This window comes from Myotis nattereri, assembly GCF_964212035.1.
Source record: "Myotis nattereri genome assembly, chromosome: 2".
In the NCBI taxonomy this organism is placed as follows: domain Eukaryota; kingdom Metazoa; phylum Chordata; class Mammalia; order Chiroptera; family Vespertilionidae; genus Myotis; species Myotis nattereri.
In genome coordinates, this window is record NC_138076.1 from 203180595 (window position 1) to 203207878 (window position 27284).

General features: G+C 43.7%; 1 protein-coding gene across 1 annotated transcript in view; it reads right to left on the bottom strand.

Annotated features, from left to right (window-relative positions):
* The window catches only part of ALDH1L2 (aldehyde dehydrogenase 1 family member L2), a 48518-nt gene extending 28686 nt beyond the window's left edge, over positions 1-19832 (bottom strand). Inside the window, exons 1-7 of the mRNA XM_081084123.1 lie at positions 19628-19832; positions 14278-14422; positions 10119-10353; positions 5272-5437; positions 3496-3597; positions 3197-3286; positions 468-602 (exon numbers count right to left, since the gene is read on the bottom strand). Coding sequence (XP_080940249.1) covers positions 468-602; positions 3197-3286; positions 3496-3597; positions 5272-5437; positions 10119-10353; positions 14278-14422; positions 19628-19675 — 921 coding nt within the window. The 5' untranslated portion in view covers positions 19676-19832. The remainder of the gene's footprint in view (positions 1-467; positions 603-3196; positions 3287-3495; positions 3598-5271; positions 5438-10118; positions 10354-14277; positions 14423-19627) is intronic.
* Between the last annotated feature and the right edge of the window lie 7452 nt (positions 19833-27284).

The window sequence follows — 27284 nt, forward strand, 5'->3', positions numbered from 1 at the left end:
CCTACCTGGTGAGGGAGAGGCAATGAGCATCTAAAAAAGGACCATCCATCTCATTTGATCCTCCCAGACTCTGGCGGTGGGAAGGCAGACAGATGGGATTACTCTCTCTGTTTCATAAATGGGGAAACTGAGACCCAGAGGGGAGAAGCATCCTTCCCAAGACCAGTAGCTGGCAGAGCAGGGGTTTCTATCCCGTTTTCTGACTAAATTTCATGCTCTTTCTACTGCTGCATTGCAAAGCTGGCTGTTCAGGTCCTCGGGGCCATCCTGGGGGCCTTGTTCTCATCCAGGCACATCGAGGTGGCTCATCCCCAGAGGAAAATGGGCACAGGTATCTTGAGCCTCCCACATCTCACTGCAAAGCCAGATGACCTTGTGAAAGATATTCCCTTAATAGCTTGGGGTATAGAAGGAAACAAAAAAAAGGTGGGGGGAGTATTTTACAAGTGACCGTATTGAACACTCACTGCTTTTCCATCATTACCAAAAAGAACAAGTCCATTTTTGGTAACAAGGCCAGGCTTCTGGGCACCTTTAATTTCCAGGGGTTCTCCAGGTGGCACGGAGCTATTCAGTAGTGAAGAGCCATAGAACGTGACCATCTAATAAAGAGATCAAATCCAGAGTGTGAAGTGTGGAAGTTGCACCTCTGAACAGATGTGTGCCAACAGTACTCTCTGCAAAAATGCTGGAATTATCACTCATGATAAAATCAGACACCCCCATGGAGAGACTGTAACAAGCATCTGTAGAGATGACACAAAGCAAGAGATAGTCTGCAACTATAGGATTGAAGAGTTTCAAAAATGTCCCACACCCAGACAACATGAGTATACATTTGTCATTTATTCACATTGATACAAAGGTGAATGAGAGGAGAAGCTCTCACAGACTTTCCAGGCTGGAGGTAGGGTTTTTGAAGGGAATGGAGGTGTTGGGGGGGGGGGGTGGAGGGTGGTGGTGTGTATTCCAATGTATTGTGATGATTGATGGGAAGTACAGGGCGCTTTGTGGGTAGTTCATGGAAATAGGACTGGATCTAGACCAGTGGTTCTCAACCTTCCTAATGCCGCGACCCTTTAAAACAGTTCCTCATGTTGTGGTGACCCCCAACCATAAAATTATTTTCGTTGCTACTTCATAACTGTAATTTTGCTACTGTTATGAATCGTAATGTAAATATCTGATATGCAGGATGTATTTTCATTGTTACAAATTGAACATAATTAAAGCATAGTGATTAATCACAAAAACAATCTGTAATTATATATGTGTTTTCCGATGGTCTTAGGCAACCCCTGTGAAAGCGTCCTTCGACCCCCAAAGGGGTCACGACCCACAGGTTGAGAACCGCTGATCTAGACCATAACCAAGAGACCTTGTTATTAACTGATTTGTTATTATAATTCTATTACTATCCTCTGTCTTTTTTGAGGACAATAAAATTTAACATTTGCTGAATACTTTTGGCAGGGACCAAGCACTTAAATGAATGAACATGTGTTAACTCATTTAATCTTCAGATAACCCATAACCTATAAAGGAGGCACTATTATTCCATTTTACAATAAGGAAACCAAGGCATTCAAAGGTTAAGTAACCTGCCCCAGGTTCCATAGCAGAGCCAGAATTTTAACAGAAACATTCCAGCTCCAGATTCCACACTCACTGCACTAAACTTCCTCCCTTGGTCCTTCATTGATCCCACATATTTTTATTTTATTATTATTTTTAAATATATATTTTTATTGATTTCAGAGAGGAAGGCAGAGGGAGAAAGAGATAAAAACATCAATGATGAGAGAATCATTGACCGGCTGTCTCCTACTGGAGATCGAGCCAGCAACCCAAGCATGTGCCCTGACCGGGAATTGAACTGTGACCTTCTGATTCATAGCTCAATGCTCAACCACTGAGCCACTCCAGCAGGGCATGATCCCACATATTTTTATTGGCACCTCATATGCACTAAGAACCCTGCTTCGGTGCTGAGATTATCAAGACAACAACTTGAAGCCCTTACCCCTAAACGGCTCATAGTCTAGTGGAGGAGAAGGGCTAGGTAAATAAAGAGACACAATATATAATGTGCTGCGTCAGAGGTAGGCAGGGTATTGTTGGAACAGAGAAGGATGGACCCTCAACCTCACCAGGCTGGACAGGAAACTTCTTAGAAGAGGTGAAACCTGAGACCCTGAGTTGGGATTCCCCAGTTGAAAAGGCCCTTCCTGCTCTGGTTCCGCCCACCTCCACCGCCTCGTCTCTCCCCTTGCCTCTCACACCTGCTGCCCACACCTGAGGCTCCGGCTTCATTGTGACTTTGGGGTAATACATTCTTCTGTCCCTGGGTCTTCACCACTTTTTCTTATTCTCTACCTGGGACCTTTTCTCAACGTGCAATCAAATAAGTCAGCTTTTCCAGGAAGCCTTTCCTACCACACCTGAATCTGGGCCTCAGGGATGTATAGCACTTGTCTTACTGCATTTGGAGTGTTTATTCACTTCTCTGCCTTTTCCATAAAACTGCAGTCTCCGTGAGAGCAGGGGCTGTGCCTACTGTCTGCTTCACAGCAGATGCTCTCTGTGGGCTGAGTCACACACACCTAGAATCATAGACCCTCCTCATGACCCAGGGAAGACCGGAGGAAGACTATACTTATGTATAATACCTCTTATAATGAAAAACAAACAAACAAACAAACAACAACAACAACAAAAAACGTGGTCCCTACTCCATGCGTCTTTGGGGCCTGTCAACTGTGGCCGTCTCCCTTCCTAGCCGTGGAAGAGCATTTTCTTGTTTATTGGCAAAGCTGTCACATAACTGGTATCGGATTCTGACTTGCACAAGTAACATTCTTCACTTTTAAAACCCTGGAGGGGGCTGGGTTATTGTGCAAAGGTCTATTTTTCAAACGCTTCTGCGAAGTTTAACTAATTATTGCAATGGGTGATGGAGAACATGAGGGATCGAGAAATCCAGTGACGTGGGTGAAGTCTCCTTTAGCTTCCTGCAATGCACAGGACAAATGTGATTTCGAGTCAACAGCTCCAGGACTGAGTGGGAAATGACGCTACGGGAACAAAATAATGTCCTGGAAACTGTAGGGAAAGTATTTCCAATATAGGCCTTGTTAACATAAGAAACATTCAAACCTGTTTTAAAAAAATAAAAAATGTGGTCCCTAGAACATACCTGTCCGTTTATCTCTGTCCAAGCGCCAGGGACTTTATCATGGCCTCGGATCCAGTTATGTAAAACTTCAGCAGACTGATCCCAAGAAATCTAGGGAAGCACAAAACACAGGCTGAAGCTCTGGATGGTGACAGCGTCAAAGGCAACGGAAACATTTCTGTCCCTCAGAAGTAGGAGTAGGAGTGGTTGGGCTGGCTGGCTTGGAGATCTGCCTTTGGGCGAAAAAACAGTACACTGGGAACCACTCAGAGTTTGAGGGTCATGAATTTTGAAATGTGCTATTGAGTTGGTATAAATACCTCAGCATTTTCCTTTTTCTGGATACCTTCATAGGTTGCCCCTTCTTCTGGCTGGGGAATCCGAGGAGCTTTTCCATCGGCTATGAGTTGAACAGCTTCCACCTAAAGCCAGAAACGTTACCTGTGTCACAGCCCAGTGGGCAACAACAGCATGATCTGTTTAACTGCAGTTTCTGCTCTACAGAATTACTGCTTATAAATCTGTCCAGAGAGTCAGACTACGATAATAACTAGCATTTCTTCAGATCTGTCTATGTGCCAGGCAGTGTGGTAGTTACTTCATGTGAAATACCCCTTGCAACTTCACACCAATCCTGCAAGGTGGATATTATTATTCCTGTCTCACAGATGAGGAAACCGAGGCTTAAAAAAGTTAAGCAGCTAGCTCAAGATTACAGAGATGGCCTGTAGGTTGTCAGAAGAAAGATCTGCATCCAAGTCTATCTACTGCCAATATCAAGTCTGTACTTCCCTCTTTAAACAAATTTCAACCTCCCCTGGATGATTCAATGGAAATTTCAGGTATATTATTGTAAAATAAGTCATGATGGGTTATTTCATCTCATCATGATGATTCCAGATAGTGATACATTGCTATATGTAAGTCATTCAACTTGCTTTCTAGCTTAGGACACCTGGAAGTTTAAAAAGTTAACATCTACCCATGAGTTTGATTGCATTTGGGGTGTGTCCTACTTTCTCTTCCATGTTATATTTATATTTGTGTTTGTCTGGAGTTGAGAGCCTCTCTCCTTCACTGGGAGGCCTATGTGAGCTCAAGTTCTCAGATTTCTCTCTAAGCTCTCAGAGCTGTTGACCAACCTCCCAAGAGCACATGGAGCAAACCACCTGGGAACAAGGACAAGTTCACAGCTCATTCATTCTACCCACTTCCAGCTATCACATCACCTGAGTTTGGGTACCAGAGCCAGATTGGAAAAAATGCCACTGAACACATACAATACTATTTTGATTGTATTATGTAATTATCATTTTTGAGCACCTCTTGTATGCCAGGTGCTTTACACAAATGCCATTTAATTTTCACAACAACTATCCATCAGGTAGTATTATCTAGATTTTATAGATAAGGAAACCAAGGCTAAAGAGTCGAAGTGACCTGCCCATTGTCATACTATAAACAAGTGATAGAGTGAGAACTTTGGTGTCAATAAATCATTAAATGATATAAACAGAATACTGCTCTCCTCCCTCTGAAATCAAAGGCTGCTGCTGTATATCATCTTACTGTCCATCTCTGTGTTGCTACTTCTACCATATCAAACTCCGGAAAACATTAAATAACAGTAAAACTTACCTTTCAATACTTTTACAGGTTTATATAGTTTTACTTTGTGGGGTACATGCTCTGAGCACATCTGAACAAAAAGAGCAACACCAAATTTCACCCCATTATATAGACTGATTTCAAATACTTTTACAGGAAGTCCAAATTACATAGCACAATTTCTTAAGATTCTCTGTACTTCTTTACAATTAGTGTTATAAACAGGGTTGGAGACTCAAGTAATTGGCAAAATAATTGAAACAGTTTGATTGCTAGTCGTCCATTTGATCATTGCCCTCAGATCAAATCAGCTTCATTGACTAGAAATTTTAAAGTTCAGATATCCACCCTAAATACACTATCCTACTGGTAAATGTAAACATTCATTTTATTTGGATTTACATTTTTAGTAAAAATTCCTAAAAGAAAAATATCTTCAAAACTCTAAAGGTTTACTAAATTCTTCTTGATGGCATAAGTGTACTGACCATGGCTTTGATTCCTTCAGGAAAAAGAAATCGATTATATAGTGCATCCACTGTATCATTGGGTTCAACATCACATGACCTCTGAAGAAGGATGGGTCCTGTGTCTAAACCATCATCAGCCCAGAATACAGAAAATCCAGCTTTCTTATCTCCCATAATTAGAGTCCTGTGAAAATAAAGAGTTTCAACTTAAAAGTTTGGTTAACTGTACCATAAAATGATGAATTAGTGATAGTAAAGCACAAGGTAGTTACAATGGAGAGTTGATTGTGAATGAAGCTACTGTGAGATTTTTTTTAAAAAAAATAATTTTTGATTGATTTCAGAGAGTAAGGGAGAGGGAGAGAGAGAGATAGAAACATTAATGATGAGAGAGAATTCACTGATCGGCTGCCTCCTGTACACCCCACACTGGGGATGATCGAGCCTGCAACCCGGGCATGTGCCCTGATCGGGAATTGAACCGTGATCTCCTGGTTCCTAGCTCAACGCTCAACCACTAAGCCATACCACTGGGCTGTGAGAAATTAATAATAGAGCTGGGAAATGTCACCACTTATAAAAAGCAATATTTAATGGTACTGCTATTTTATACATCCATACATCTCTAGTCTTGTTAACACATACTAATGACTTACAGTCTACTGAAAAAGGCATTAGAGTCCATCATTATTACCACTCACTGACTACCTGGTGTTGGCTTCCTACAGCAGCATCAAGTAATTTTACCCACCTGGGTTCAATTCTTACCTCATATTTGACCCTGTATTAGGCAGAATAAGATAATGGGAGATAAAACTAAGGATGCTTAGTGCAATGTGAAGAGGAGAACTGATTGTTAATTTAAGTTGTGAAATTCAGGAATAAGCATCATTTAGAGCTAGAAGTCTGCATAAATTCTAGTAAAAGATGGTTGATTAATTCAACTAGCATTTGTATTTTGGGCTCTATAAAGCTAAGCCTAAGAGAAAATGCGCTACCTATGGGGCATAATACATATGAACTGGGTATGTGGACAAATAAAATCATATTAGAGAGCAGGCTAATGAAGTAGTAGATTAGCCATGTCCACAATCAAAATAATTTTTACTTCTCTGAGCAATTAATCAAGCCAGACCTAAATCAATCAATCAATCAATCAATCAATCACACTTTTCAGAAATGTTGTGGAATTAATTGGCTTTATGTTACCAAGATCCTTGAAAATATTCATAAACTTTGACCCAATGATTCTGCGTGTAGAAGCAATGTGAAATGGAAAAAAAAACACACCACAAGTTTAAGTACACAGATATGCATTACAGTACTATTTAAAGAGCAAAAAGAAATCAATTTATGTAATCAGATTTTAAATACAACGAATGAAATGTTCATCACACTTAAGCTAAGTATAGATTTTCTGTCTATTCAATAATCTGACGCTGAGAGATATCTGGGGATGTGCAGGTAAAGGAAAGAAGGTAGAGAAAGTGGGCAAGGCCCACAACATGATGTACCCATGGCAGTGGTCAGCAAACTGCGGCTCGCGAGCCACATGCGGCTCTTTGGCCCCTTGAGTGTGTCTCTTCCACAAAATACCAACTTCTGCGTATGGGTCACAAAGTTTCTTATTTATTTATTTATTTATTTATTTATTTTTTAAATTAAATCTTTATTGTTCATATTATTACATTTGTTCCTCTTTTTCCCCCCATAGCTCCCCTCCACCCGGTTCCCACCCTACCCTCTGCCCTTACTGCCCCCCCCCCCCACTGTCCTCATCCATAGGTGTACAATTTTTGTCCAGTCTCTTCCCACACCCTCTAAACCTCCTTCCCCTCCCCCACCGAGAATAGTCAGTCTACTCCCTTTCTATGCCTCTGATTCTATTATATTCACCAGTTTATTCTGTTCATCAGATTATTTATTCACTTGATTTTTAGATTCACTTGTTGATAGATGTGTATTTGTTGTTCATAATTTGTATCTTTACCTTTTTCTTCTTCTTCCTCTTCTTAAAGGATACCTTTCAGCATTTCATATAATACTGGTTTGGTGGTGATGAACTCCTTTAGCTTTTTCTTATCTGTGAAGCTCTTTATCTGACCTTCAATTCTGAATGATAGCTTTGCTGGGTAAAATAATCTTGGTTGTAGGTTCTTGCTATACATCACTTTGAATATTTCTTGCCACTCCCTTATGGTCTGCATAGTTTTTGTTGAGAAATCAGCTGACAGTCATATGGGTACTCCCTTGTAGGTAACTGACTGTCTTTCTCTTGCTGCTTTTAAGATTCTCTCTTTGTCTTTTGCTCTTGGCATTTTAATTATGATGTGTCTTGGTGTGGTCTTCTTTGGATTCCTTTTGTTTGGGGTTCTCTGTGCTTCCTGGCCTTGTAAGTCTATTTCTTTCACCAGGTAGGGGAAGTTTTCTGTCATTATTTCTTCAAATAGGTTTTCAATATCTTGCTCTCTCTCTTCTGGCACCCCTATAATTCGGATGTTGGTATGCTAGAAGCTGTCCCAGAGGCTCCTTACACTATCTTCATATTTTTGGATTCTTTTTTCATTTTGTTTTTCTGGTTGGGTGTTTTTTGTTTCTTTGTATTTCAAATCTTTGACTTGATTCTTGTGATCCTCTAGTCTGCTGTTGGAACTCTGTATAATATTCTTTATTTCAGTCAGTGTATGCTTAATTTCCAGTTGGTCCTTTTTCATATCCTTGAGGGTTTCAGTAGATTTCTTGAGGGTCTCACTAAATTTATCAGTGGTTTCTAGAAAGTTCTTGAAAAACCTTAAAAGTGTGGTTTTGAACTCTATATCCAGTAGTTTGCTTTCCTCCATTTCTGTCATTTGTGACCTGTTTCTTTGTCTCCACATTTTTTATGCTTCCCTGTGTTGATAGAGTGGCTTTCTGTGCTAGGTGTCCTCTAGAGCCCAGTGGCTCAGCCTCCCCAATTACCTGAGGTGGACACTCTTGGTGCACCCCTTTGTGGGCTCTGTGCACAGTCTTGTTGTAGTTAAGCCTTGATTATTGTAGGTATCACTGGGAGGAATTGACCTCCAGGCCAATTGGTTGTGAGAATCAGCTGTGTCTGCAGTGGGAGAACTTCTGTGCTGAAGACACCCTTATGGGGCAAGACTTGCTTCAGTGGGGCTTTGGTGCCCCCTGAGTGTGTCTCTTATGGATCTGAGGAGTTGTAATCTGGATGGTCCCACTCTGACCACTGGGTACACTGGCTCTCGGATCTCTAAGGAAGTGCTAATTTAGCCTCTGCCCAGCAGGAGCTATGGAGAGATCTGCAGATTCCTCTTCTCTGTTTGGGGTTTGGAGGTGCCCAGATGAGGCCCAGCTGTGAAGCAATGCAAACTGCTGTGGGGCCTTGGGCCTTCTTTTGGAAGTTCTGGGTCTCTCTGACTCAGCTGTAGTTTGTTAGGTAATTTTCAGATTGCAAAGGGCCAGGCCTTTCATATGCAAAAGCCTCTGGGCACAGCTTGGGTGGGGCGGGGTCTCAGGGGATCAACAGGGCAGAGCAAGCAGCTATGGCTGCTCCTCAGTCCTACCCTAAGAGGCCCCAAGTCTCAGTGCCCCGGTAATTGCTGCAAGCACCTCTGAGAGAAAGCCACCCTCGAGTTCCAACCGATGCCAGACAGTCCAGTTTCTCCCCGTATGAGTCTGGGTCCCCAGAGACTCGCCCGGAACTGGAGTTCAGAGCAGTTGGCAGCTTGAGACTCCCTCCCGATTGAGAAAGACAACCGCATCCTCACTTACCAGTCCTTCTACATGCGCCTCTGAAACCTCTGCACTTTACTTCCGCTCCTCCTCTGAGTCTCAGTGTGCTTGTCTCTTTCCTTCTAGTTGTAGAATTTCCACTCAGCTAGCCTTCCTGTGGTTCTGGATGATGTCCGTTTTGTCTTTTAGTTGTATTTTTGAAGTGGTTGCGTGAGGCAGCAATTTCCAGTGTTTACCTATGCCGCCATCTTGGTTTCTCTCCCCTGGGCCACGAAGTTTCAATCGCACTGTACATGCGCGCCTGCACGTGGTATTTTGTGGAAGAGCCACACTCAAGGGGCCAAAGAGCCACATGTGGCTCGAGAGTCGCAGTTTGCCGACCACTGACTTATGGCATTGGGTACCTACAGTGTACCAGGCATTGTTCTTGATTCTGGGAAATACAACAATAAAATAGAACATAGTCCCTCCCTCAAGAAGCTTAAAGTTGAGTGGGGCAAGACAGACAACAAAGATAATTTCAGGTAACTCAGCATTTCCTGAAATGTGCTTGAGATGTTCTATGCAGAAGAAAAAAAAAGTTCTATGATCAAATAAGTTTGGGAACAGTGTGTACTCAGATTCCCTCCGGGAGATTATGATGCTAACATTACAAGCTCTAACAAGTCCCGTGATAAGAAAATTCAGTATAACCAAGCTTGTCTGATGGTAAAACCTTTGTTTAAACCTAGTTGAAGCCCATTCTTGTAACCTGGTTACAGACCACTCTTGGGAAATGCTGTTTTGTCTTATGCAGTTCCTCTAACTCTCAGGAGAGTTCATGCAACAGTAGCAACCATACAGGACCTCACAATTGTTCAAGCGTACCTACTTCCTTGATCATCTAGGTAAAAAACAGAAAGATTGTGGGCAATAGGAATAGGCTCATTTTCTCTGTTATTAAAAACATCTCACCAGCCTAGCCCGCATGGCTCAGTGGCACATGCTCGGGGCGTGGGCTCGATCCCCAGTGTGGGGCATGCAGGAGGCAGCTGATCAATGATTCTGTCATTATTGATGTTTCTGTCTTGCCTTCTCCCTTCCTCTCTGAACTTAATTAAAAATAAAATAAATAAAAATAAAACAAAACATCTCACCAGTTGATAGCAGAGGCTCCTCTGTGCCTGGGAAGGATGGACGGGTGGTAAATGATGGAACCGTGCTTTGGGCTGTCAATTACATCCATGGGGATGAACTGTGTGCAGAAAGGAAGCACGTTTAGCTCGGCACCCACGGATCTATAGGCCTCTGCCACCTCCTTTATGGTCTTGCCCTTGACTCTCCATCTGGGGAACTTGAACACAGGGGTCCCATCTTTCTCTGCAGCCAAAGCTGAGCATGAAAGAGAAGATTGTTTTCATTAAAAATAATTTTAGCAGTAATTTCATATTGCTGTAGAGCTACACATTGTAATTTTATAGCTTTGTGAAACATTTACAAATAAACCATGGCGAAGAACAATTTAGATTCTGGCCAGGATTTGACCTGCTATAATTTTACCATGACCATTTATGTTTCTACTGTGATTTTTATCTATGTACTAGAGGTCCCATACATGAATTTGTGCACAGGTAGGGTACCTTGGCCTGGTTGCCAATCAGAGAGGTCTCGCCCAGCCCCGAACGGGGCTGATTGGGGCCGGCTGGCCACGGGGAGGGACCGCGGGAGGTTGGCTGGCCATGGAAGGTTGGCTGTGGGAGTGCACTGACCACCAGGGGGCAGGTCCTGTGTTGAGCGTCTGCCCCCTGGTGGTCAGTGTGCGTCATAGTGACCGGTCATTCAGTCGACCGGTCGTAATGGTCGCTTAGGCTTTTATATATATAGATTTAAGGTATAATGTTTGAACTCAAAGATTTGTAGCTAGATAACATTTTTTGAGATTTTTAACTGAGGCTTTCTTTTATGGATCAAAATTTGTACTTCTCTTATTGATCCCGCCATTTAAAGAACATTTGCTTGTTGTTGTTTTTTTAAATATTTGGAGCCAGGTGCCAATACATCACCACCCAAATTAGACATACTCAGTCTCTGGCACAGTTGGAAAACCTCAAGTTTCTTCCCATGCCCGTTGGTTGAGGAGAGTACCTTTAATCACAGGGCAAACTGTAAACCAGAACACCTTTCCTCTGCCAAATAGGCAGAGCCCAAAAGATAAAGGGAGAAAGGAGCTGAGCTGAACCTGTCTAGTTCCTTCACCCAAGTTCACCAGTCAGATAAGTTAGGGGAGGAGAGGCCAAGACTGAAGAACAAATGCTCCCTGTAGGGTTCGGCCATACTGGAGCAGATCCTAGGCTCTGTCCTGGAAAGTGTCCCTTCTTGCCCAGACAGGGTGGCTCAGTGGTTGAGTGTCCACCCATGAAGCAGGAGGTCATGCTTGATTCCCAGTCAGGGCACAGACCCAGGCTGCAGACTCAGTCCCCAGTAGGGGGTGTACAGGAGGCAGCTGATCAATGATTCTCTTTTCCTCTCTCCCTTCCTCTCTCTGAAATCAATTTAAAAAACATATTTTAAAAAATAAAATAAAAGGAATGACTCCATTCTACCTCTGTGTGAAATGGACTGGCCCTCAAAGTGCAGACAGCGCAAGCATGTTTTTTCCATAATAAAATCTCAGTTTTACTACTATATACCCTAAAATATTAAGTACATTTCTTTTTCATTGGTAACTCAATGTACCTACATTTTAGGCTTTTTACCTATATATTTTTTGGTTCCCTTTCCTTCTCTTAATCCAATCATCAATATTCATTGATTCCAGATGGGTTGCCTATGCCACAAAGCCTCAATTCCAAAGCCTAGTAAGTCTTGAAGGCCATCAAGGTGATGCCTTGATCAATCCATTTGGAAGAACTTGAGAAACCAGTATAATGATGTTCATAAAATGTAAATATTCATAAAATGCTCAAAAGCTGTAAACAACTCAAATGTCAGGTAATAGGAAAATAGATACACAGTTAAAAAAAAATAGAGTTAAATTGGGAGAAAATTGTGAAAGGTCTAAGAATCACATGCTTGCAATTCTTCTGAAGTTCATGTACATGGCAGAGACTGCTAGTTGACCCCCTTCATCCTTTATGAACGGATTCCTATAATTTAGCTGAACACATAGCCACACTGAATAAAATCTGTATGGCTCAGCCTGTTCTGCAAATAGATTTGACCTGTAAGTAAATTCTAGCCAATGGGACACAAGTAGGAATAATATGTGCCTCTTCTGGATTATGCCCTTAATGAAAAACTTGCCCTCTACTTCTCTTTGTCTTGCTGCTTGCTGGATGCAGACTGGATAGTCAGGGCGGAAGAAGCTACCTGGACCATGGGTTGCAAGTCCATGGCAAAACAACAGAAAGAGCTTTCATGTGATAAGTGCAGAACTGTCACAACAGTTCAGATGACCAACCCAGACTTGAGAAATGAACTTCTATCTTAATTCAAAGTACTATTATTTGGGGTCCCCCCGATACAACAGAAAATCTGATATCCTAAATTTTTTTAAAATATATTTTATTGATTTTTTACAGAGAGGAAGGGAGAGAGATAGAGAGTTAGAAACATCGATGAGAGAGAAACACCAATCAGCTGCCTCCTGCACATCTCCTACTGGGGATGTGCCCGTAACCCAGGTATATGCCCTTGACCGGAATCGAACCTGGGACCTTTCAGTCCACAGGCCGACACTCTATCCACTGAGCCAAACCGGTTTCAGCTGATATCCTAAATTTAAGTCTTCCCAAATATCCCACACAGAACTAGTGAAAATAGAGAGAGAGTTCTAGTAACAGGAATCATTCAAAAAGAAGCAGTTGGAGCCAGGTATATAAAAATGCATGAGGCAGGTTCCCTCAGAATTCCCCAGGTTGAGGAAACCTTTTTCTGAAACAAGGACAATTTTTAAATCAGTGATTAAATTCATGTGCATATGGGTTCTTGGCCCAACTTTTCTTTTAGTTTGACTCTTGAAAAATAATATTAAAATGTAATATTGTTAAAAGCAATAACAAGAATGAGGAAAAACCCCAGAGCTGCTTCTTTCAAGAAAAAAGTAAAATTTCAGGGTTATTGGTATATTATTTTCCAACCAACATGTTGCATCATACCAGTGACTCATGAAGTCCCAAGTCATAAGCCAAGATTTCTAGGCACTAGTCCTGTTCCTGACCTGTATTATTTGTAGACTGTTTCTATCTCTGTGTCTTACACCCTTTCTTCTTTTTTTAATCCTCACCTGAGGATATTTTTTTCCATTGCTTTCTGGAAAGAGTAGGAGAGAGAGAGAGAGCGAGAGCGAGATAGAGAGAGAGAGAGAGAGAGAGAGAGAGAGAGAGAGAGAGAGAGAAACATTGACAGGAAAGAGACACATCGATTGGCTGCCGGGAATCCAGCCTGCAACCTGAGACCCTTTGGTGCATGGGCTGAGGCTCTAACCATTTAGCAACACCAGCCAGAGCCTTGCACCCTTTCTTGACCTAACCATAGCATGCAAATCAGAAACACACTGCAGCCCTAGATGGTTTGGCTCTGTAGATAGAGTGTCGGCCTGCAGACCAAAGGGTCCTGGGTTTGATTCCAGTCAAGGGCCTAGTCGGGGTGCGTGCAGGAGGCAACCAATCTGTGTTTGTCTCACATCGATGCTTCCCTCTCTCTTCCACTCTCTCTAAAAAAATATATCAATGGAAAATCCTCGGGTGAGGATTAACAACAACAAAAGAAACACACTGCAGGCTTGTTCTGAGGATGGCTGTCTTCTTTATCTACCGTAATCACCAAGCAGCCCCAGCTATAATTTGTTCTAAGACAAATGCCTTTTTTATGACCCCACATCAATATCTATGATTGGGTGTGGTCTTCCCTGTACTCCTTTTGGCATCTCTGCATCAAGTGTTATTCTTTGAAAAGTCACAAGTGTAACTCAGGAAAAAAATATATGCCTGGAAATTCCGCTGATGGACCTGATGATCACCATGGAGATAAGTGGAGAAACTCAATACAACAGGTGCCTGGCTCCTTTGTCTTGGGACCCACAGAGAAGGGAGAATGTTTGACTCTTATGTCCACCATGCCAATAGACTTGGCCAGACAAAGCTTTCAATAGGTCCGGTGGAAGCCGCAGAGCGCAGAAGGGAGGCATGCAATCTAGGTCTTCTGGGCCTGTGGCAAGTAAGTGGAAGTACAGAAATGCTAATGAGAGATGCCGGCTCTGAGTGGGCCCCAGGCTGAATAGTTGAAAGTCCAGTTCAGAGTCCTTGATACACTCACCCAGTGGGTCAGCTTTTCCATCCTTGTCTGGAACTGTGAACACCCCCACCACTCGATGGCCCTCTTTGCAGAGGTGGCTGTAGACTTCTTGTCCAAAGAGGCTCTGACCAATAAGGGCCAACTTCAGCTGGTTTTTGAAATAAACCTGGGAAATAATTCAATGATGACAGATGTTAGCATGGAGAGAAGACACATGGGTAATATTCATTTTTAAATCATTCAAGATGACTTGAGGACAACACAAGGCTCAAAGATCTACTAAATACATTTTTTACTGACATATGCTGAACCTAGACTATCTGAGATCCAAACCTAGTGTCACCCGCCCCTGACTAGTTGTGTGGCCTTAAGCAAGTAACTAACTTCTGTTTGCTTTTTCTCTCATCTGTAATTGGGAATAATAACATCACCAACCTCATACAATTTTGAAGTACATGACTTTAATATGCAATAAGCTTAGTGCAGTGTCTGACACCTAGTGCTGCTTAAGTAAAAGCTTTAATAATGTTTTAAAGATTTTACTACTTATGTGTTTTTTAACACTGGTTTATGTGTTTGTTTGTTTGTTTTATAAAGCCTAGAATTCCAAAATCCTTGGTAAGTGGATCCAATTCATTTGTTCTTAAAACCTGGATTGTTCTAATGTAACATTCTTTTTTTTTTTCAGAGAGGAAGGGAGAGGGAGCGCGAGAGAGAAACACCAGTGAAGAGAGAGGATCATTGATCACTGTCTCCTGCATGCCCCACACTGGGAATCGAGCCCGTAACCCAGGCATGTGCCCTGACCAGAATCAAACCGTGACCTCCTGGTTCATAGGTCATCTTTTTAGGCATGAACTTAACAGTATACAGGCTCACACCTTCCCTGCAATTGAGCTGATAATTAAACAATTGGGGTTTTAAAAATCCTTTTCCAGGACCAGCAGAAGTTTCTATCCTTAAAAAGCCTAGAACTTCAATGTCTAACAGATATTCACAAGCAAATATTAACTCTGCCTTTGGAAACCATGTGACTATTCATTTCCTCTCATAAAAAAAATCTGAATGTTCTGTAAACGTTCTGTCTTCAAATCCTATAATTAATGCTGTGGCTTGAAATAGAACTTACATGTTGGCTATCTTACAAAAGGTGGCTTTACCTCATGCCATTACCAATGCCAGATATTTTGAAACATCTAAAATACTACTCTTAAAACAAAGGAGCCAAGAGGCTGAGCTGACTCAATGTCAGCTCTCACCCATTATTTGGAGTTCAAATTCACATTCAACACGCCTCCAGAAAGACAGTGTGTAAGGAAACCGTGCCAGTTTCTTTGGAAATACTGCATTCACCGAAACACCGTCTGAGCTCAGTGCTTAAGCTGAAGTTACAAAGGTGAGTTTCTAACACTGAGAAATGTTCAGATTTTAAGTGTGTTTATAATGCGTTAGCATAATTCCAAAGAAAACTGGACTGGGATATTTTACCTTACTCTTATTTCTCCAAGTATAACCTGAAGGCTGACTGACAGTGTTGGCAGAATCAGCTGGGCATACGTTAGAAATGTGGATTCCTAGACCCCACCCAGATCTACTGAGTTAGGCTTGAGGCCCAGGAAGCTGCATTTTAACAAGCTCTTCATTGACTCACAGGCACACAGAGTCGGAGGATCTCTGATTTATGGAGGGTGTGTGTCTGCCAGCTACAAAAAAGATTCCGCCCTGGGGAGTTTGGATTCCGCCCGAAAAAAGGGGTGGAAATATTAGCAAACAGTTTAATGAGATCCTAAGATATGCCAGGTGTTTCATATATATCACTTCCTTTTGATTGCCCAGTGATTCTTGGAGACAGGCGTTTTTAAGCTATTTTACAGATAAAGAAATTAAAACTGAGAAGTTAAGATACAGCCCAGAGTCAAATAGCATACTAAGTGCTATATCAATGTTATCATTATCATTTCCTCAGCATTTAGTGCTCAGGATATAATACATTATCTAATATGGTTTGAGGTTGAATTTGGAGGTTCTAAAAGCAAACTAGACACCAAAGCAGGGGTCAGGCAATAAGGAAATAAGTTAAGAACATAGTTGCTAGAACTAGAGTATAAAGCCAGTACTTGGTTCCAGGAGGCAAAGAAGGGTCCAACCTCTCAGTGATTCCTAAGATCACCTCAAGTCCTGGAATCAGGCCATGAACCCACAGCCACCAGCCAAACTTGTTCCAGATGCTGGCAGAGGAAGCAAAATAAATATGAGGGCTAACTAATCCCCACCATGAGGAGAAATTAAGAAGCAGTGAGCCAGGCAAGAGAGTGGACAATAGTAACTGACAAAGTATTTTATTACTGTAATAGAAGCCTGGTGCATGAATGCGTGCATGGGTGGGGGCCCTCAGCCTGGCCAGCGATCCAGGCCTATTGGGGGAGCCAGCCGGCCGGGGGAGGGGCTGTGGGAGGTTGGCCGATGGTCGGCTGGGGGGAGAGGGGCTGCAGCTGGCCCGGTGTGTGTGTGGGGGGGTGCTATGGGAGGTTGGCTGGTGGGAAAAGGGAGGCAGGAGGGGCTGTGGGAGGTTGGCTATGGGAGCGCACTGACCACCAGGGGACAGCTCCTGCATTGAACATCTGCTCCCTGGTGGTCAGTGTGCATCATAGCGACTGGTTGATCCGTCATTCGGTTGGAACAGTCACTTAGGTTTCTATATATATAGATAATTGCACTAGTTAAAAAGATCCAGTCATTTCACTAAACTGAAATCAATAAATATTTCTAAGTCCATTTCTTTCTTTCTCTATTTTTTTCTTAATCCTCACCCAAAGATATTTTTCCATTGATTTTTTAGGGAGAGTGGAAGAGGGAGGGCAAGACAGAAATACCAATGTGAGAGAAACACATTGCTTGTTTGCCTCGCGCATGAGCTCAGACCAGGGCCCGGGCCAGGGAGGAGCCTGCAACCACTTGACTGGATCGAACTCGGGACCCTTTGGTCCTCAGGCTGATGCTCTATCCACTGAGCAAAACTGGCTAGGGCTCTAAATCCATTTCTTTAAATCAGAGAATGGAAAAGTATATTCTATCAGGAAATGTTATAAAGTAATTTTCCCCTTGGATTTTGCTACATCCAGAGAGATTCCCCTCCCCCCATTTTGCTTTAATACCAAACTCATAAAAAGTGCTGTGATTTTTTTTCTAGATGACAGTATAATTTATATACAGAATATGCCCTTTTCAATGTATAGTTCTGTCAGTTTAAACAAACACACAGTCATATAACCACAATCAAGATAAAACACCGTTCCATCAGCCCCCAAAAGTCCTTTACGTCCCTTTGTAATCAATCCTTGCCCTATCTCCAGCCCCTGACAATCATTGATCTTTTGCCTATCACTAAGTTTTACTCGTTCCAAATGTTAGATAAATGAAATTATATAATAGGAAGCCCTTAGAGTCTGTCTTCTTACCCTTAGCATACATATTTGAGTTTCATCCATGTTGTATGTATCAGTAGTCCATTCCCCTTCTACTTTTCTTTTCTGAGTAGGATTCCATTGTTTGGATGAATATACCACAGTTTGTTTATCCTGTCACCAACTGAGGGACATTTAAGTTTTTCCAATTTTTGGTGACTGAGAACAAAGCCTCTGTAAACATTCATAAGTAGGTATTTGTGTGAATAAAAGTTTTCATGGGCAAATACCTAGGAGTGCAATTGCTGGGCCATAAAATGTTTAACTTTATTTAAAAAAAAAAACAAAACACTGCCAGTTTTCCAAAGTGGCTGTACCATTTTACACTCCCACCAGCCGCGCTTGATTTTGAACAATTCTTATGGGACATGGTCCAAAGGGTGGCTCCTCACTTTCTATGGAGCAAGAAACACCCAATGCTTCACTTCTCCCATGCCTTCCTTTTGGCCGTTGAAGAAACTGCCGTCTCCCCAGCCACATGTCACTGTTCTTCCATGAGCATTCCTGGGTGCAGCCAGGCTCAGGCCCCTGACCCCTCACCCTGCCTGGTGCTTCCCCCACACACATGTTTTTGTTTATGCTATTTGCCACCTGGGACGTTCAGATTTTACTAGTCAAATCTTATATAAACCCCATTATTGTAATAATCTTTTCGCTCTTCAAGACTTTTTTCTGCTCTCCAAAAAATAAAATTCAATGAAAGGCGTTGACAGAGGAGGCCACTAAAACAGGCTGGCACAGGCCCCTTGCTCCCTTGCCATCCAACCTAGATTCCCGTGTGCCACGTGGCAGGAGGAACTTGAGGAGGAATCCAGCGCACTGCTCGAGAGAACGAGCAAAAGCTCCACCACCGCAGATCTCTTTTTCTCTAATTAAAAAAAGATGGATGCTTCCAACAAAACTAGCACCGCCTGCATGGGGTCAAGTGAGTGCTCTTTATTTGGTGTTGTCTGGAGGATAAAGCCTTTCCACTTATGCCACTTTGGGTCAGTTCTTGGTGCTACTTGACACGTCTCCCCAGCTCCCAACTGTTCCCATTTGAATCTGCACACATGTAATTATGGCTTTGGCAGAGAAGACGAATCGAAAGCAAATTCTTGTGCAACACAGCAAACATGCACTTCCTATTAAGAGATACTGTAAGTGGGATGGATGTGGTTTTTTTTCCCTCTTCCCTAAGCAGCTTGTAGTCTGCTAACATACAAGGTGGCATCTCTCCAGAGGCCCCCCAAAGTGCTGAAGGCAGTGCCCCACGCAACGGGTGGGCTCTCCTTCCATTTCTGGAGGTGCTGATGCAATTCCAAGGCCCAAGGCTGGGCCAAGGCTGGGTTCTTGCTACAGTTTACGAGTGTTGCAGAGTGGCTGCTTCTGCAGCGCTTAGTAACCCAAGAGATCTTGCCGCCTGCAGCTCAGGAATAACGAGCTCGCAGCCACCAGCAATTAGTGCCACTCTCTGAACCGGCCCTGCGAGCCCGTGGGGAGCGCTCACGCCTCTCAGGCCGCCGAGGAGCAGCAGGCTGACTCGATAGCGCTCTCCTCCAGCAGATCGTCTCCGTCTAGCAGCTCGTTACCAGGGAATCTCACGATTGAAAGGGAAAAAAGAAAGGAAGCCCCAGACGCTGCCCCTTGCCGGGTGACCGTTCCCAGCCGTCAATCCCAGCCAGACCTTAGAAGTTCCAAAGCCCCTTCCCCATAGAAGGCAACGGCACGCTTGCCAAGCCCCATCCGGGACCCTCCCGAACTCTCTTCTGCAGTCTCCCAGTTTTAACAGCGTGATCTTGGCTTTTAGCTGTCTAAACACCGCTGCCCACCCCCAACACCGCCGCCCGGCGCTCCAGCCCAGGGTCTCTAGACTCTAGTAACTAGTCCGGGGTGGGAGCAGGGACGCTGGCCAGGGCGGGACTCACCCGGCCGGTGGAGAAGCGCCGGAGCGCCTGGCTGCCCCGCCGCAGCATTCTGGCTGGACACTGGCGCTTGCGAGGGCGGCTTCGCGGGCGGAGGCGCGGGAGGCAGGCGGGTGGCTCAGCGGGCGCGGTTTGCAGCTTCTAAGCCCGGGGCGGCCGCGCTAGCTGCTGGCTGGCAAGGTAAGCCCCTGCAACCACCCCCGGCTCCAGCCCCCAGCTCCAGCCCCGCCCCTTCCAGCCGGCACAGCCCCGCCCCCTCCAGCTGGCAGGGCTCGGTGGCCAATCCCGTGAGATTGGGCGGGGCTTGCGCTGGCCGCTTGGTGCCTGGGCGGCCCCAGGCCAGGTGCTGAGCGAGTGCCCAGAGGTAGGGACGGCTCCCTGGGGCTAGCTCGGTTCCAGTCGTGTTCCAGGTACTCACTGGCTGTGGGACCTTCTACCAATTAACTCAGACCCTCTGCGGTATAGAGGGATCTACCTTAATGTTCAAGCTGCCACTCCAAGTCACGTCCATACACAATCCTGAGAGGGCAACAGGCATGCCAGTGTGCATCCAGTTACAAAATTGAAGGCATGGGGGCACCTTCGCTATTTAAGGATCCTTATACCTATCTCACAGTCCAATAGGAAAATTTAATTAAAGTCTGTGTATAAAGCACATGGCAAAAGACCTGGCACAGAGCTAGTCTCCAATAGATGATTGTCAGATAATGGATAGATAGGTAAATAGATAGATGATAGATAGGTAGGTAGGTAGATTCCTTTGCTACTCAGACATGCTTAGCTGAGCACTTGTCTCAAAGAGAACTTAGCCTGGCCTGCAAAGCCATCTGCAGTCTCATATTGCTCTTATTACTTACTGCTCTTTTGCACATGTAATTCTGTCTAATGGTAGTGCTTGCCAATTCCTCCCTGGATAATGCTTCCTAGGAGAGCTTGTCACCTGCCCTTGTCACTTGTCCCCAACTCTGCATGACTAAATTCCTTCTCTTCTTAAAGGTATAGCTCAAATACAGCATCCTGGAGGCATTTTTCCTGATTCTTTCTCCCTAACAACCTTATTTCCCCAAACTAATCCTTTACTCCTCTGAACTGGGAAGGATTTTTGTCTTTGCATCTCTTATGACATCTTAATTGGTTCTTGGTATTTATGTACCTGTTATCTTCTCTACTGGAAGCTCCTTGCAAACTGGGCCCTTTCTGACTTATAAGGATTTACAGTACCTATCACTAAAAAGAGCTTTAAAAGTACTTGAGAGAATAAAGGAATGAATATGTTTAGGAAGGTAAGAGGGAGAGGAAAAGAACAATTCTCAAAGCTTGGAGAATTGCAGCAAACATCCAGGGCTTTGCTTTGGGAACTGCCCCTTGCCAATTCAACCCATTTCCCTGACAGTATCTTGTGATTTCTTGACTTTTTAAACTTCTAAATACTGATACTCATTTTATTTGTTCTGATCTGTGTAAACTGGGAGGGGTGGGCAAGGAGTGTGGTTTTTTCCCGAATGGGGGTTCCATAGTTCTATACTCCAACTTCTAACTTTAGAAAATGAGTTTACGTTCACCCAGATACAATGAAATATGATGTCTAAGATTTTCTTCTGTAAGAACCAAAACTATAGTTCTCTTGATAATTGGAGGTTAGACGAGATGCAATTAGAGAGTTTCACAAACAAAAAAGCACTGCCAATCTAGATTTATATAACCAAAAAAAAGATGAAATACAGTCATTTTAGAAACAAACGCTTGAGAGAATTTGCCATCAGCAGACACACTATAAAAGAAATATTAAAGAGTGTCCTTCAAGCAGGAGGAAAATTACCCATATGGAAGCTTTCAAATGCAGGAATAAATGGGGAAAAAAGGGCAAATATGTGAGTGAATTTAAGTGAACATGAGCCATATGAACAACAATAATAATATAATCTTGTGGATATATATATATATATATATATATGAAAATATACAAACAACAATAAAAATTGTTGGGAAAGTTTGGGGAGCTAGGAGGAATGAAATGATCATTAGGCAGAAAGGAAATAATCCTAGATAGAAGTTCAGAGATAAAGGAATGAAGAGCAATAGAAAGGGTAAATATAAGGACAGATTCAAGTTAATATTGTCTTAAGCAGGGGTGGGCAAACTTTTTGACTCGAGGGCCACAATGGGTTCTTAAACTGGACCGGAGGGCCGGAACAAAAGCATGGATGGAGTGTTTGTGTGGACTAATATAAATTCAAAGTGAACATCATTACATAAAAGGGTACGGTCTTTTTTTTTTTTTTTTTTAGCTTTATTCATTTCAAACGGGCCGTAGTTTGCCCACAGCTGGTCTAAAGTAATTCTAATATGTTTTATAGAGTTCAAAAATATATATAATTAAAATATATGATAACAATAGTATCTGAGTTTTAGGGAGGGAAGGTGGACTTAAAGTGTTCTAAGGCTATAGCAATGTCTTAGAAATAATAAACATACTAATTTATGTTAGACTATAATAAGTTAAGGATGCATATTATAATCTCTAGTATTACCTCTAAAAGAATAGTAATACTATGTATAACTACCAAGTTAATAGAATGTAAAACTATCAAGAAGACAATTATTTTTTTAAAAAATCAATCCAAAAGAAGGCAGGAAAGGTGAGAAAAAGAAATATGGAATAGGTGGAAAAACATGGAAGGAAATTAGTAAGATGTTAGATTTAAGCTTAAATATACAAGAAATTGCAGTAAATGAAAAAATATCCTAACTGCTTTATTTTTAGAAATTTGCATATGAAGTTCTGTACCCTCATTTTTAACATCTGCCCCACACTCCATGGAGTGTTATACATGTTATTTACTTAACCTATCCTTGCTGGTGGACATAAGGTTGTTTCTAGTCTCTCCCCTGAGCAACCTTCACCAAAGGATCCAGTCAGGTCTTTAAGATGGGTACCTAGAGGTCTGTTTCTAACCCAAAGGTAGCAGTTTAAACACTGATGCACACCACCAGATTGAGCCTCTAGAACAGCTCAAAAAAAAAAAAAGAAAAGTGGGATACAAAAAAAAAATGCTAGTTTTTTCAGTAACTCTGGGGATTATCATTGGCCTTTATGTAAGAGATATATTTCATTTATTTAAACTAAAAAAAAAAAAGAGTTCAACATCCGCCAAGAAGAAAGGAGTCCAATAAACACCCCAGGTTCTCAAATGATACCCTTAGAAGACATCACCCTAGGAAAGAGTGTGATATACAGGTAGCACAACTCCTGTTAAACCAGCCCACTACTTCAGATCTCCCATCCCTCCTGGGATCCAGGGGTGGAGCACATGACCTAGAAAAAGCCAACGGGTGCATGTCTCCCATTCTCTCAACTACAAGGATTGATTCAACAGTGTGCACAGTGTCCCAGTAAGGCTAATCAAGGCCAGCAAGACTTGATTCTGGGACTTCTGTTTGAACTGTCGGTTAAGTGTGCTTCTTTTCTCTCTCATGCTAGATTTGGTGTGCTGATGAGCCTGAAGCTGCCAAGGCCTACCATACAGAACCTAAAGAATGTAGCAAAAATTGTGGAGAGACAGAAAAGAAACAGTAAAAATCTAAGATCTGACATCATTTGTATCCTGAAGCTGGGTGGGTATGAAGGCCAATTTTGCCACTAGATGTATTAAAAATTACATACTGTAACAAGTGCAGTTGTTTCTCAAGGACTCCTGGCTGCTATTTCGGCAGACTCTCTGCATGCAGTTTAGGGGTCAGTCAGGGATTTGGCAGAGTTTATACTCGAATTTTAGACCCCATCCCTTGGGCGAGTCTCCTGCTTCAGTGTACAACCTCTCCCACACTGCCCAATTTCCAGTTTCTCTTCCAACAACCCTGGATGTAGTTTGCTACCACCTGAGGCCAATAAGACTGCAGGTGAGGGATACTGTCAGGCAAAAAATTCACAAACTCATAATTATTCCCAGTTGCTGTGAAAATTTTCTTGTGGTTTCTACCTGCTTTTGTTCTTTTTCAGATCTTTAAAAAGTTATTTTCATTATATTTTGCTTACTTTTCCTAGTTACTAACTGCAAGTAGGTCTCCATTGCCTCCTTACAAGGACATAGAGGTATTCTTGTAAATTAGTTTGCTACATTAATTACAAAATTTTTCTAAGATATTTATGCTTTTTAAATTAGGTTATCTCAACCCACTTTGTAGACCGTAACTTGTATAGAAAGACTCCCTTTTTGTTGTTGTTATTTTTATTTTTTGCTGGGGTCTGACCCCAGCGGGTCCAGGGGTCCCCAAAGGTGTGGACGGAGTCGGCGAAGAAGGAATGACACGGAGGCAGCGTTCAGTTGATCAGCAGCCTAGCCAGGATCTCTAGCCAAGTTATGGTCAGGATCTCCAGCGAAGTTCTGGTTAGGATCTCCAGCCAGGTTCTGTGTCCATGTTGTCTTGCTAGGTTCTCCAGCCAGGTTCTCCAGGTTCTCCAGCCAGGTTCTGTAGCCATGTTCCCTCGCTAGGTTCTCCAGCCAGGTTCAGTCACCAGGTTCTAGTCAGGTTCTCTTGCCAATTTCTGTAGTCAGGTTCAGTCCAGGATCTTTTGCCATGTTCTCTCCAGCGAAGTTCTTCTGTCTCTAGAGAACGTTCTGTGTAGGTTCTGTGCCTAGGTTCTGTCTCTCTCTCTGTCTCTTGCTGTCTTGTTACATCTGTATTTATACCAGTTGATTCAATCCTATCAATCTCTATTACAAAGGTTAGGGCGTTTCTTATCTCCATTCCAGGGAGTAAAGATTATGTAGCTTAAGCATGATTGTTCGTAGTTAAAGTGATTAATTACCCACCTGGCACTTAGTTAAGAGGTTTTATTCCCTCCCTAACTTCAGGGGAAAATCCCTACCTGGGGAAACAACCTTTCTCAGAGACCTTGGTTAAAACACATAGTGCCAAGAAGGTGAGCAAACATATTAAGAACAGTATGCCATATATGCCAGGTCCCTTGAAACAGCAAGCATGGACCGGCTCCTGGCAATTTTTTATATATTTTATTGATTTTTTACAGAGAGGAAGGGAGAGAGATAGAGTTAGAAACATTGATGAGAGAGAAACATCGATCAGCTGCCTCCTGCACACCTCCTACTGGGGATGTGCCCGCAACCAATGTACATGCCCTTGACTGGAATTGAACCCGGGACCTTTCAGTCTGCAGGCCGACGCTCTATCCACTGAGCCAAACCGGTTTCAGCTGTTCTTTTGTTTTTTCTTGCCCATTTTTCTCTTTTGAAGATGAAAGAAGGGTTGGCAAACGTTTTCTTAAAAAACCTATCTTATCTAATAAAAGACAAAAAGGGTAATTGACCATACCTTCGCTACGCTCCCATTAGCTAATCAGGGCAATATGCAAATTAACCGCCAACTAAGATGGTGGCCGGCAGCCACGCAGCTGAAGCGAGCAGGAGGCTTGCTTGCTCCAGTGGTGGAGGAAGCCAAGGTTCCCTGCTTGCCACAGCCCGGCTCTGAGCTCCTTAAGCAACAAAGTTTCAATTATAGAAGCTAAACAAACCCCAGATACCTGCTTTTAGCAGGCCGTGGCCTCAGAGCTGGGAGTGAGCAGGAGCCGGCTCTCAGCTCCAGTGATGGCAACAAAGTTTCAATTATAGAAGGTAAATTAATCCCAGAATAAAAAGAAAAAAAGGAGAGGCTAGGAGCTTCAGTCGCCAGCAGCCTGAATTCGGCCCTCAGCCCCTCACCCAGACTGGCCAGGCACCCCAGTGGGGACCCCCACCCTGAAGGGGGTGTGGCCAGCTGCAGCCATCAGCCCCTCACCCAGGCTGGCCAGGCACCCAAGCGGGACCCTCACCCTGATCCGGGACACCCTTCAGGGCAAACCAGCTGGCCCCCACCCATGCACCAGGCCTCTATCCTATATAGTAAAAGGGTAATATGCAAACTGACCCTAACAGCAGAAGGACTGGGAATGACTGGTCACTATGACACACACTGACCACCAGGGGGCAGACGCTCAATGCAGGAGCTGCCCTCTGGTGGTCAGTGCGCTCCCACATGGGGGAACTCTGCTCAGCCACAAGCCAGGCTGATGGCTGCCAGTACAGCGGTGGTGGTGGGAGCCTCTCCTGCCTCCTCAGCAGCGCTAAGGATGTCCAACTGCAGCTTAGGTCTGCTCCCCGCTGGCAAGTGGACATCCCCTGAGGGCTGCTGGGCTGCCAGAGGGATGTCTGATTGCCAGCTTAGGCCCAATCCCCCCGGGAGCAGGCCTAAGCCAGCAGGTGGTCATCCCCTGAGGGGTCCCAGATTGCAAGAGAGCACAGGCCGGGCTGAGGGTGCCCGCCCCCCTCCCCACCCCCCCAATACACAAATTTTTGTGCACTGGGCCTCTAGTAGTAAATATTTTAGGCCTGTGGGCCATATGGTTACTGTTGTGACTACTCCACTCTTACATTCTGTTGTGAAGCAGCCATAGACAATATGCAAATAAAAAGGCATGATTGTGTTCCAATAAAACTATTTACAAAAGCAAGTGCAGGTCTGCCAACTATACTTTGTCGATTCTCAAGCTAAGATACCTTAATAATTTCCCTTACCAGACAACTGAGCTCTTTGATGGATTTTAGTCACTGTGATATATCGACCAGGAGAGGTCCTGATTAAATACTGGTTGAAGAAATTAACATTTTCTCATGCCTCTATTCATTTACTTTATTTCTCTAAATAGCTATCTGGTATAGTATTTCATAGTATGGATGATTAAACTCTGTAATTATTCCCTGTTGATGGGCATTTAGATCTTTTCCATTAGTATGTATTAAAAATCAGGCAGTAATGAACCTTGTTATTACTAGAGAGTTACTGGGTAACACATTCTTTTTTGCGGGAAGGTCAGGTACCAGGTATGAACATTTAAAAATGCACTGAGCCTGGCGGGTCGCTTCGTGGTTGAGCCTCAAGGTCTGGGCACATGCCCGGTTGCGGCTCAACCCCCAGTAGGGGGCGTGCGGGAGGCAGCCGATTAATGATTCTCATGATTGGTCTCTCTCTCTCTCTCTCTCTCTCTCTCTCTCTCTCTCTTCTCCTTCCTCTCTGAAAACAAAAAACAAAACAACACACACGCTTAACAGCGCTTTTCTCCACCTTTTTGAGAGGACGGTGTGGAGAGCGGGCGAATGCAATGTAGGCAGAAGAGTGAAATTCCTCGCCCTGGTGTTGGTAAAGTACCTCCTCCTCTCGCACAGCAGTTTTCTCTCGAGAGGAATCGCACAGACCCTGCAGGAAGAAAGCTGGAAGCTCTCTGATGGTGGCGACAGGGAGGGGGTCGGAAATACCGGCTTCTTGGAAGAAGCGCCTGGACCGCGACTTCCGAGAGAACCAAGCTTCCTGGGAACCCCCCTACCCATCAATTTTGCCCTTTCCAGGGTAGACTGCGGGAACAACTCCCCAGGGATTAAACATGGCCGGCGCACAGCAGGGCGAAATTGAGGGTACCCGTGCGGCATGAGACGAGAAGTAAACGGTGGCGAGGCCCATATAAAAACAGCACCCGGCGGGCACCGCCGCCACCATGGCAGCCGATCCCGTCGCCGCGGAGGACTCGCTTTCCCAGCGGCCCCCGCGGCCGCAGGGACCTAAGCCCACACGACCCTCGCAAGCAGGGGCGGGGCTAGGGCCGGAAGTC